A 12,077-nucleotide genomic window follows, 5' to 3' on the forward strand; every position below is an offset into this window, starting at 1 on the left:
CTCACAGCCGTAGTGCGGCCGGGCTACGCCCGTCCCGTCGCATTCCTCTGGAGCAGCCATGGGCGCGGGGCGGCGGCGGTTCTCTGGCGGGCGCGGAGCGGAGGGAGCGCAACGCAGCGCGGGCCTTCGGAGGGCGAAGGCAGGAAGGGGAAGCAGCGGGGCGGCTCCGCCCGTGGGTGTTGGCGCAGGGAGGGCGCGGCCGCGGCGGGAACGAGCGGAACGGAAGCGCGCCTGGGTAGTCCCGCCGAGCTTCTTCGCCGCCGCGCTCGGCCGGCCTTTGCCGGGAAGCCCACCGCGCTTAGCAGCCGGGGAGAAGTGGGCGCCCCGCCGGAGGCCCCCACCGGAGCCCCGAGCCAGGGCTCGGCAGTGGCAACCCGGTGGGCAGTCTGGCGACGACTTCAAGCTCCGAGCTGCTGCCGGGGTCACAGCGAGTCAGTCGCTTGTTGGATCACTAAAACCTGGCCTTGCCGCTTTGTACTCTAAAGTCCTCCTAAAAATAAACTCATATTTTTAATCATTGAGCCATTATTTATTTTATTTTATTTTATTTTATTTTATTTTATTTTATTATTTTATTTTATTATTTTATTTTATTTTATTTTATTTTATTTTATTTTATTTTATTTTATTTTATTTTATTTTATTATTTTATTATTTTATTTTATTTTATTTTATTTTATTTTATTTTATTTTATTTTATTTTTTATTTTATTTTATTTTATTTGTATACCGCCCTTCTCCAACAGGACTCAGGGCGGTGAACAGCCACGGTAAAACATAACATATAAAATTTAAAAGCAGTTTAAAAGACATTAAATAATTTTGGCCATCAATTTAAAACAACCCAGTTAAAACCAAATACAAATTAAAACCAAAAGGATGGGATCAAGCCAGCCCGGCTAGATGAAATAGATGTGTTTTCAGGGCCCGACAAAAAGTCCAGAGGTCTGATATCGTGCGTATCTCGGGGGGTAGGTCGTTCCAGAGGGCAGGTGCCGCCACAGAGAAGGCTCTCCCCCTGGGGGTCACCAGCCGACATTGTCTGGCCGACGGCACCCTGAGGAGGCCCTCTCTGTGCGAGTGAACTGGCCGGTGAGAGGCTATTGGCGGCAGAAGGCGGTCTCGTAAATACCCCGGCCCTAAGCCATGGAGCGCTTTAAAGATGGTCACCAACACCTTGAAGCACACCCGGAAGACCACAGGAAACCAGTGCAGCTCGCGCAGGAGAGATGTCACATGGGAGCGTCCCGTCGCTCCCATAATCCCCCGCGCGGCCGCATTCTGGACCAACTGGAGCCTCCGGGTGCACCCCAAGGGGAGCCCCATGTAGAGAGCATTGCAGTAGTCCAGGCGGGAAGTGACGAGTGCGTGAGTGACCGTGCATAGGGAGTCCCGATCTAGAAAGGGACGCAACTGGCGTATCAGGCAGACCTGATAAAAAGCCCCCCTGGCCACGGCCGTCATATGCTCTTCTAAAGACAGCCGTGTATCCAGGAGGACGCCAAGTTGCGAGCCCTTTCCGTGGGGACCAATGATTCGCCCCCAATAACCAACGATGGCACCAGCTGGCTATATCGGGACGCTGGAAGCCACAGCCACTCGGTCTTGGAAGGGTTGAGTCGGAGCCTGTTTCTCCCCATCCAGGCCCGCATGGCCTCCAGGCACCGGGACATCACTTCAAGGGCATCGTTGGGGTGGCCTGGGGTGGAGATGTACAGCTGAGTGTCATCAGCGTACTGATGGAACTCCACCCCCAAAGCCACGGATGATCTCACCCAGCAGCTTTACATAAATGTTGAACAGAAGGGGCGAGAGGACCGACTCTTGCGGCACCCCACAAACAAGGCGCCTCGGGGTCGACCGCTGCCCCCCTGCCAACACAGATTGCGACCGGTCAGAGAGGGAGGAGAACCACCGCAAAATGGTGCCCCCCACCCCCACCCCCTCCAACCGGCGCAATATGATACTATGGTCGATGGTATCAAAAGCCGCTGAGAAATCTAACAGGATCAGGATAGAGGAACAACCCCTATCCTGAGTCCTCCAGAGATCATCCACCAACACGACCAATGTCGTTTCCGTACTGTGCCCAGGCCTGAAACCAGACTGGAGCGGATCTAGATAGACAGCTTCATCCAGGTACTGTGGAAGCTGCCACACCACCACACTCTCAACAACCTTCGCAATAAAAAGAAGGTTGGAGACTGGACGATAATTAGCCAAAACAGCCGGATCCAGAGAGGGCTTCTTGAGGAGGGGCCTCACCACCGCTTCTTTCAAGGCGGCCGGTAGGACACCCTCGCTCAAGGAAGCATTAATAATCCTCTGGAGCCAGCCTCGTGTAACCTCCCGGGAAGCCAGCACCAACCAGGAGGGACACGGGTCCAATAAACATGTGGTCGCGTTCGGCCGTCCCAGAATCCTGTCCACGTCCTCGGGAGCCACAGGATCAAACTCCTCCCAGATAACACACTCAAGACCTGCCTCAGTCATCCCGTCTGGACTTACCCAGTCAGAGGCCAGGCCTTCCCGAATCTGAGCGATCTTGTTATGCAGATACTGCACAAAATCCTCAGCTTGACCCTGCAAGGGATCATCCCGCGCTCCCAGATTAAGAGAGAAGTCCCTAAAAGATCTAGTTTTCTTTAATGCTTTGATCCTCTTCCTAATCTAATCTAAGGACATGAGTAACGCCAGGCCAGTGGTGAAATCCACATTTTTTTACTACCGGTTCTGTGGGCGTGGCTTGTTGTGGCTTGGTGGGCGTGGCAGGAGAAGGATACTGCAAAATCTCCACTCCCATCCCACTCGGAGGCCAGCCAGAGGTGGTATTTGCTGGTTATCCAAACTACTCAAAATTTCCGCTCCCGGCTCTTCTGAACTTGTTAGAACCTGCTGGATTTCACCCCTGCACCAGGCCTTGTATATTTGCCTTCCTGAATCATTGAAGACAATTGTTGAAGAACCTAAGATGCTAACCCAACTCTGGTTGTAATGAAATAATATTTTGGGCCGGAGATCCTCCAGCTTTGCAATACCAGGACTCCTCAAAATGATATACTGCATTTATATATCCTTCACCAAACGGCAACTTGATTTTGCCTACTCAAGATTTTTTATCAGATTTGCTAATAATCCCTGGAAAGTTACAATGAACCACTTGGCCATTCCTGTCCTAGGCCAAGAATATGTTGTCATATAAAGAACCATCTTTAAGGTCTAAGTGAGGCACCACCTCCTTTCCCATCTCCATGTCCAAGGTGTTGCTATTCTTAGGCCATCTCATCCAGCATGCTATTCCAACCAGCCTTGCATGACATGTTCTAGGCAAAATCCCAGTCACTGGAGTGTGGACCATTTCTAAACCCTGGTAGGATTTTTTAGGTTGCTCTTGCTATGAAAACTCAGTCACTCTCTTTGTACATTTAACCCTTTGTTCAGCAACACTTAGAGACACTGGATGAATGAGAGTCCTTGGCTACTGCAGCCACCCCGTGATCAAAATTTGGGCACCTGCAAAATTTGGGCACCTGCATAAGACTCTGTGCACTTCAAGTCGCTCAGCCACATCTGCACCTGACCGGCACCTCACCCTGCTGGCCCCTCAAGGCAGTGGTGAAGTGCTACCAGTTTGCACAGGTTCGGGCCGACCAGTAGTAAAAAAAAAAACCTACCGGTTCCTCCAAACTGGTATTTCCGACGATAGGCTGTGCCGCAAGATTTAAAATCACTATACCTGAATCTAAATCGCGCGGCACAGCTGATCCCCCCTTGCTGCTCTACTTACCTTCCCAAGCCTCCTTTTGGCACGTACTGCGCATGCGTGTAGCACACATTTGGTGTGCACTCTGCATGCATGCACAGCACATGCTTGGCACGCAGCACACATGCAGAGCCAGAGAACCAGTGGCAAACCAATTCAGATTTCACCACTGCCTCAAAGCCTTTGAAATGGTTGCCTCCCACCCCCCACCTGCCCTGCACTTGCTACTGCTACCTGTCACAGCAAACCTTCACCATCTTCTTCCACCCGCTGCTAATGCTCACCATCCTCATACCAGGATGGTGAAAAGATGGAAACCAGGTTCTTGTTTTATAAGAAGTTTTTTATTTTTGAATACATTAAAAACAAACACAAAACAAACAACACATATATACAAATCATTTTTCCATTGTTAACAGCTCGTTTAAGGTGATCCTTTCTTATTATTTACATATATTCTAACTTTATCTTAATCTACTTAAACTGGGTTCTATGTGGAATGGCACAAAGACCTAGGACTGCTTGCAGCAGAGAAGGATGAGAGGAATGTGGGCACTGCCTTCCAATACTTGACTGGCTGCTTCATTGTGGCGGGTTCGGAGTTGGACCTCTTCTCTCCTGCTCCAGAGGGTAAGGGTAGAACTATTGGATGAAGCCTCAAGAGTGGGGATACAGGCTGGACATATCAGCACATGATGACAGCATCTGTATTATTATGTCATTGCATGCAGACCAGTGTTTTTGGACTGGCATCACTGGCTTTTATGGAAGTTTGATGGGCAAAAGCTACAAACAATCTTATCACAAAGGGCTTTAGAGATGACAACCTAGAATGGCAACCAATGCAGAATGCTAATTACAGCTCAAGTCATTGCATTCTGGATAAGGAAAAAATTCTGGATATCCTAATTAGGGCTTGTACCTTTGCATTCTGAACAAATGGTCCTCAAAGCCAGTCCCACATAGAGCACTTTATAATAATCCATTTGTGAGGTGACTAGGGCATGAGTGACTGAAGGCTTCCTGACCCAGGAACAGATGTAACCAGGGCACTAGATGAAGCTGTTCCAAGTCATTCTTAACTAAAGCTGCCACCTCTTCTTTGAGAAGAACATCACTTGAACAGTAATAGGGTTGAGAAGTATGATGGATTATCAGCATCCTCCTGATACTGAACCGATGATCTCATCCAGACTGACCGATGACTTCACCCAGCAGTTTCGTGTAGGCTTTGAAAAGGCCGAGCAAAAGTATTGAGCTATGAGGTACCACAGGTTGACCTTTCCCCCTCTCAACCAGAAAAAGGAGAAACACCCCAAACTTGGTCTATAAGAATAATGCGTTTAATAGTAACCAAAGTCACCGAGAGATCTAGGAATATCAGGATGAATGCATCACCTCATCTCAACTCCAGCAAAGTCGTCAACAAGCACAATCAATACTATCTTCCTTGTTACGAGGAATGATGGATCAGGCCCAATAAAGAGACTTGAGTCATTAAGTAAAATATCTCTCTTTTATTTGCAGGTTCATCTTATCGTCACTTGGGAACATTAGGATCTGAAACATGGAGGAGTGTGCCCACCTTTTATACCTGTGGGCGGGGATTCAGGTAAGGAGGGGTCTAGGGGAGGAGTTGACCAGGTGGGTGTCTGGGTTAACCCTTGCACTACTGAGCTATAGCTGATCCCTGGCATGGGCAGAGCATTTATACCTGACAAATCCCCCTCTAAATGCCTGACCCGTGTCTGTGGGCCTGTCTGACTGGTTGATACCCTGGGGTGGATGTTGAGTTTGGAGACTAAGTGTGAGTGTTGCTTGCCCTGTAGGGGTTTCGTGAGTATGTCTGCGGTCTGTTCTTCCGTATCGCAGTGTATGGCCTTTATGAAACCGATTCTGGAGAGCTGTCTAACATGCTTGTACTTTATGTCTATGTGCCTTGACCTTTGCCCTACAGCGTCGGACATGGATATTTCTATGGCGGCTTTGTTATCTTCGTAGATATTTATTGGGTAAGATGGTTCTCTCCACACGCTGGCGAGTAGGTCGTCGAACCAGATGAGATTATTGGCGGCTTTGGAGAGGCATATATATTCAGCTTCAGTAGTCGAGGTTGCCACTAAGATTTGTTTGCCTGTGTACCAATGTACCGGACAGTTATTTAAGTAGAATATGTACCCAGACGTGCTTTTGCGGCCTTTGGCGTCTCCGGCCCAGTCAGCATCAGCGTAGCATGAGAGGATGGGTTCGTCGGATTTTTCAGGCTCTAGGGTTAAGCATGCATTGACACTTTGTTTCAGGTATCTTAGCACTCTCTTCACTGCGTCCCAGTGGTATGTGGTGGGTTTGCTTACGTGCCTGGACAGTAAATTAACGGATAGAGCAATGTCCGGTCTTGTCCAGTTAGCGATATACAGGAGGGAGCCTATGACTGACCTGTACAGCGTGTTGTCTCCAAATTCGGGTGATTCATCATGCATGTTTTTTAGGAAGTCCACCTGCATGGGTGAATCACATCCCTTGGCGTCTGCCATGTTGCACTTATGAAGTAACTCTTCTATTTTCTCCTTTTGTGACAGTTGGATACCTTTTGGCGTTTGGTTGACTTGTACCCCCAGGTACCGGTTTATCCTTCCAAGGTATTTTAGGGTGAAATGCTCACTCAGCTTGCAGGCGAAGGTGTTGCGGTTGGCTTCGTGTTTGCTGATGTATAGAATGTCATCCACGTAAACTAGGATGTATTCTGGTGAGTCCCCCTCTTTTCAGTTGTCAGCTATGGTCGCCGTGAATCCCATAGACTTCAGGGCCTCCACCAGGCATTCGTACCAGCGCTTGCCTGATTGTTTTAGCCCGTACAGGCTCTTATGAAGTAACCAGGTGTCCCCTCTGTTGGTTTCTTTGCTGTGGGGGGCTCTGATGTATATTTCTTTGTCTAGCTTGGCGTGCAAGTAGGCGGTCTGCACGTCAAACTGGTGCACCTCCAGTCCTAGCAGGGATGCGATGACCAAGGCGCTTTTGACACTCTCCGTCCTCACGGTGGGCGAGTAGGTGTCTGTGTAGTCCTCCGGGAACCTTTGAGCAAACCCCTGGGCAACTAATCTTGCTTTGTATAGGCTTTGGCCACCCTCTAAATTCTTGATCTTGAAGATCCATCGGGTGCCTATCGTGTTCTTACCCTCTGGGACCTTGGTGGGGGTGTATACTTCTAGTTTCCTCAGGCTGTCCAGTTCTTTGGCCATGGCTAACTCCCACTTTGCCCTCTCTTCTTGGGGTAGTCTCAGTACTTCTTCATAGGAGTTGGGAGTAACGTGATTCGTGTGCACGTGCATCACGTAATCATTTAACCTCCTTGGCAGTTGGTTTCTGGTTGACCTGACCGGTCTGGTGACTGTCTGTTCAGTGTCATGCAGGTATCTGGCCTCTCTCTGTGTCAGTGAGTCGACACTTATCTTGGGGTGGTTCTCTTTCCATCCCTTAACCTTGATGCCTTGGAGGTTGGGCTTGGGCCTGCTCCCTTCCTGTCTATCTATTATCTCGTTCTTGTTTTGGGCCTGCTCGATTGGACTGTCCTCTCGTTCGGTGGGTACCTCATTTAAGTGTATTCTGGACCAGTTGGCTTATTCGTGGAAAGCCGCTGTTCTAGATACCACGAACCTATTATTGCTGTCCACAAACCTGAAGCCCTTGGTTCCTGGCTCGTATCCCATAAACCTCAGTCTTCTGGATACCTTGTCCCCTTTCTTGCGTAACTGCTTGGGTATGTGTACATCAGCGGTCACACCGAACACGTGTAAGTGTGCTATCTGAGGCTTCTTACTATACATGAGCTCGTATGGCATCTTGTCTATCACACTGGACCATGTTCTGTTGAGTGTGTAATTGGAGTAGACCAGGGCTTCAGACCAGAAGTGTTGGCCAATGCCTGCGTCCTCTAAGGCGCATCTGACCATTGTTTGGAGCGTGGAGTTCCGTCGTTCTGCGACCCCGTTTTGAAAGGCGGAAAACGGGGACAACGTAAAGTGAATCACGCCTTTGGACCTGAGCCAATGGGAGAAGTCCTTAGATAGAAACTCAGATCCTCTGTCGGTCATGATTTGTTTGATTCTGGCGTTGTTTTGGGTTTCTACTCTTTTATAGAACTCTTTGAATTTTTGGAAGGCCTCATCCTTTTTCCTTAAGGTATAGACGAAGCCATATCGACTATAGTCGTCCACTATGGTGAGAAAGTATCTTTTTTTGTAATTTATGGATGGCCTTAGGGGTCCTACCAGGTCCATGTGGACTAAGTCAAATATTTGTTTGGCGGCACGCAGCGACTTCTTGGGTCTGGGTTTTATCTTTAACTTTGAACATTTGCACACCGAGCACTCGAGGTAGTTTTCACAGTTCTTTATTTTGATGCCCTCAGTACAATTGGCCATTTTCTGGATCACGGGAAAACTGGCGTGCCCTAGCTTCCGGTGTAGCAGATGAGCACAGTCGTCATGCATGGGTTTGCCTATCGAGGGCCTCCCTTGAGTGTGTCTGCTGTGTTGTGTTTCTTGTGTCATGTTACCATCGTTATCTATCTCTCTCCCTTCTGCCTGTTCCCCCTCAGTCTTGTCTTGTTCATTGTCCTCTGTGTTCTCTGAACTGGTGTACACGCTGTGTTATTCTCACAGAAACTTATGTAAGGTAACCCTTGGTTGATGATTACTCTTCCTATATCTTCTCCACCTTTGCTAACTCTAACATTACCTCTTGTGAAATTCACCTCAACTCCTGATTCTTTGCTAAGCTTTACTGCGGCTAGTATGTTGTGGGGTATCTCTGGGACTAGCAGTACCCCCCTCTATTTTCCCTACTCCTGGCAAAGTAACTGTCCCTTTTCCGGTTACCCTAACCTGATTTTGGTCTGCAACTTTGATAGAGAAATCCTCCCTCTTGAATGATGAGAGTAGTTTCTGGTTGCATGTGGTGTGGTTGGAGGCTCCCGAGTCCAGGAGCCACGAGCTGGCATCTTTGTCTTTGTGCGTGATGTGTGTGTGCTCCCCTATCCCGTATAGAGATCCTGTTCTGCTGTCGCGTGAACTGTCTCTGTTCCCCCTTCTGTCCCTGGGATTGGGTGAGTCCCTACGCCTATACCTTTCTTCAGATGCGTGCCTTTCCATGTGTCTGTATTTGTGCTCTGGCCTGCCTCTCTCCCTATAGTTCCTGGGGCAGTCCCTTTTAATGTGTCCCCTAGACCCACAGGTGTAGCATTCTGGTGCGCTGTGCTGTTTCTCTTGGAAGACTACCCTTTTTTCACTCTTATGTTCTCTGGGAGGGCCGGGGCGGCTCCTCCTCAGATTATCTTCCGCGATAAGCTTGTTGGATAGCCTCTCCACGGATAGCATTCCTAGGCTAACGGTGTCTAAGTGTGTCAGGAAGTTATTCCATGAATGATCTAAAGAGTTGACTATCACACTCTTCATGATCTGGTCGGAAATAACTTCTCCCCTGAGGTGTAGCTCTGCTCTGGTACCGCTTAAGGACACTAGGTGCTCACTCATGGGGGTCCCTGGCTTAAGTCTGGCGGAAAAGAAGTCTTTGGAAATTTGTGTGGTGGTGGACACACTTTCACTGTAAAACAACCCAAACATTTTCCCTATAATTTCTGATACTGTGAGGTTATGGCCAATACAGTGGTAAATTGTGGGGGATATGCTGGCAATTAAAAGATAGAATGCCTTATGGTGCATGCAATCCAGCTCTAAAGTCCATGGTCTCTCTGGTGGGTCATTAATAAAATGAGACATGTTTTCTTTCAGGAACACCACCTGGAGCTGCTGTGACCACTCTAGGATATTGCCCCCATCCATTCTCAACTTGGGAAAGTCTACTGGTAAGTTTCCAGCACTATTTGCAAAGTTACTTACTGCTGGCTGCTGTCCATGGTTCCTTATGTGCCTATAGCAGCAGTAAGGCATGGGAACGCTTGCCGGTAGTTTAAAAGTCCCGCTTTGTAATTTTTTTCTCTTTTCTTCTTCTAGGCGGAAGAGCGCATGCGCGAAGTCCATTTCAGCTCCGCCGTCACCGAGGAAGGACCTGTTCATCGCGGCTCCGCTGTAGAGGCCTCTATCGGTCGGGTAGGCCTCGGCTTCGGACTTGGGGGTCCAGTTGTGCTCCGGAGGGCGTCGTCCAGCAGCTGCTTCTCCGGAATGAAGATCCTGGCGGTGTTGAGGCTCCGGCGATGGCTGTAAGTAGCTGCCCCAGTCCACGCGGTCCGGGATGTGCGGCCTGGGCGATCGGGGGCGCGGTGTCCCTGGGGTGCGTAGGTGGGCTGGCGAATTGTCCCGGGCGTCGGTGGCTCTCGGGTGGGTGCTCCGTTGCCCCTCTCCTCGTCTTCCCTTTTGTTTTGGCCTCTCCGGCTTCTCTTTAGTGATTTTGAGGCCTGGGCCGAAAGCGGCGGCAAGGGTCTTCATGGCCCTATCCACTTGCCGTTCGCTGGGGGTGTACCAGGGGTCGGAGTCGGATTCGGTCCCCTCTCCCCGGTCACTTTCATCATTGTTTATGGTCCGGCATTTTTTGCGCGCCAGCCATTTCGAATTCTGTTTGGTGATTGGTTGGGGGTCGGCCATCTTGTCCGACCACGTGGACAAAGATGGCCGCCGTTTCAAATTTAGAGTGGGGCTTTGGGGCTCGGTGGCCGTTGGGGGTGCCCTTTTGGGCGATCCACTCACCGAGTCCAGCTCCTTGAGTTCTGAGTCCGAGCCTTCTTCGCTCCTTGCTGCCTCGCGATCGAGTATGAAGCTCCGCAGGTCGGCAAGGAGGTTTCTGTCGCCGGCTCTCTCCTTCAATAGCTGCAGGACGTCGAGTCGCAGCTTCTCTTCTTCTTGATCGTAGTGGTGGGCCCTTTTGCCTTTTTCGATCTCCCCCCTTTCTTCCGTCGCGGTGGCTTTGGGGGTGGTTGAGGTCCCTGCCTTCCCTGGCGAGTCTGATGGGTTGCTTTCCCGTTGCTTCGGGGGTGTCGCCATTCTGCAGGTAGGTATGGGTCCTTGTCTTGTGGCTTGGGATCTCTGGGCCTTACCAATCATCCTCTGCTACCATTTTGTTACGAGGAATGATGGATCAGGCCCAATAAAGAGACTTGAGTCATTAAGTAAAATATCTCTCTTTTATTTGCAGGTTCATCTTATCGTCACTTGGGAACATTAGGATCTGAAACATGGAGGAGTGTGCCCACCTTTTATACCTGTGGGCGGGGATTCAGGTAAGGAGGGGTCTAGGGGAGGAGTTGACCAGGTGGGTGTCTGGGTTAACCCTTGCACTACTGAGCTATAGCTGATCCCTGGCATGGGCAGAGCATTTATACCTGACATTCCTACCATGCCCTAGACACATCCTCAGTAACCTTTTCTAAAATGGATTATACTTGTTTTATCCTCTCAATTTTTGAAGTAGTCCAGGTCAGGAAACATACGTCACAAGAAAGTAAAATGCAAGATTTGACATTGCCCACTATGGAGGAATGGTTGGTAAAGTTGGTAGATTTTGCTGAAATGGATAAATTGATTTCCTATTAATATCTATCCTGTCTAATCATCAAAACCAAAGATCACAAATTCATTTTTTTCATCTTTACGTAAATCCATCACCAATTAATGTAGCTAATGACTTTATACAAAGAGCAATATTATGCAGTCTTAGAGACGTTAAAACATATTTATATTTATTGCTGCTATGAAGAGTATCAGAAGCCACTTCTTTGTTATCTTTTTTCTTTCTTTTCTATTTTTCTTTTTTCTTGCACTTTTTGACTTTTTACATTCAAGAAATATAAAACTGTACTTTAGAGGAGAGGAAGGGCTATGACAGTCTGCTTCCCCTTGTGCAGCGCCCAAGGAAACCGCCTTCTCGCACTTTCCCGGCTGGCCAGTCTGAGCTCATCTCGGCGTTCCTCTAACACCGCCCCGCCCCCGCCCCCCGCCCAAGCAAGCGGCGCCGGCGCAGGCAAAACCCCGACGAGGCAGCTCTGACAGGGCGCCCGGAGGGCGGGGCTGGAGCTCCTAAACAGGCGGCTAAGCTAAATGCCTGAAGGACCCCGTCCGTCTCCGGGAGTCCAGGCGCCTGAGCGGGCTGCGGGCGAGCAGACGGCGGGCTTCGCAGGGGGCCGGGGAGGGGCCGGGGGCGTCGTTGGGGCGCCTGCGAAGAGCGGCTGAGGCCCGGTCCCCGCGCGGCGCCGCCATGATCCACGAGCTGCTGCTGGCACTGCGCGGCTACCCGGGCGGCCTCTTCGTGGGCGGCGGCCTGCAGGTGGGCGCGGTGGCGGGGCGAAGGGGCGCGGGGGGGCCCT

At 50.0% G+C, this 12,077-nt stretch overlaps 2 protein-coding genes across 7 annotated transcripts in view; one reads left to right on the top strand and one right to left on the bottom strand.

Moving 5' to 3' along the window:
* Nucleotides 1-494, bottom strand: part of IQGAP1 (IQ motif containing GTPase activating protein 1) — a 127,407-nt gene extending 126,913 nt beyond the window's left edge. Inside the window, exon 1 of the mRNA XM_034435617.3 lies at nt 6-494. Within this exon, the coding sequence (XP_034291508.1) occupies nt 6-60 (55 nt within the window). The 5' untranslated portion in view covers nt 61-494. The remainder of the gene's footprint in view (nt 1-5) is intronic.
* Nucleotides 495-5,290: 4,796 nt separating this feature from the next.
* The window catches only part of TUBGCP4 (tubulin gamma complex component 4), a 41,430-nt gene continuing 34,643 nt past the window's right edge, over nt 5,291-12,077 (top strand). For 5 of the 6 annotated variants that reach the window (XM_034435611.3, XM_087877835.1, XM_034435613.2 and 2 more), the window contains exon 1: nt 11,504-12,037. In XM_034435611.3, coding sequence (XP_034291502.1) covers nt 11,969-12,037 — 69 coding nt within the window. In that variant the 5' untranslated portion in view covers nt 11,504-11,968. Of the gene's footprint in view, nt 5,376-9,552; nt 9,627-9,774; nt 9,981-10,909; nt 10,995-11,503; nt 12,038-12,077 lie in introns of those variants that run through there. The other variant, XM_034435612.3, reaches the window with a different exon arrangement.

This window comes from Pantherophis guttatus, chromosome 13 (genome assembly GCF_059756535.1).
Source record: "Pantherophis guttatus breed Tessera chromosome 13, ASM5975653v1, whole genome shotgun sequence".
Classification (NCBI taxonomy): domain Eukaryota; kingdom Metazoa; phylum Chordata; class Lepidosauria; order Squamata; family Colubridae; genus Pantherophis; species Pantherophis guttatus.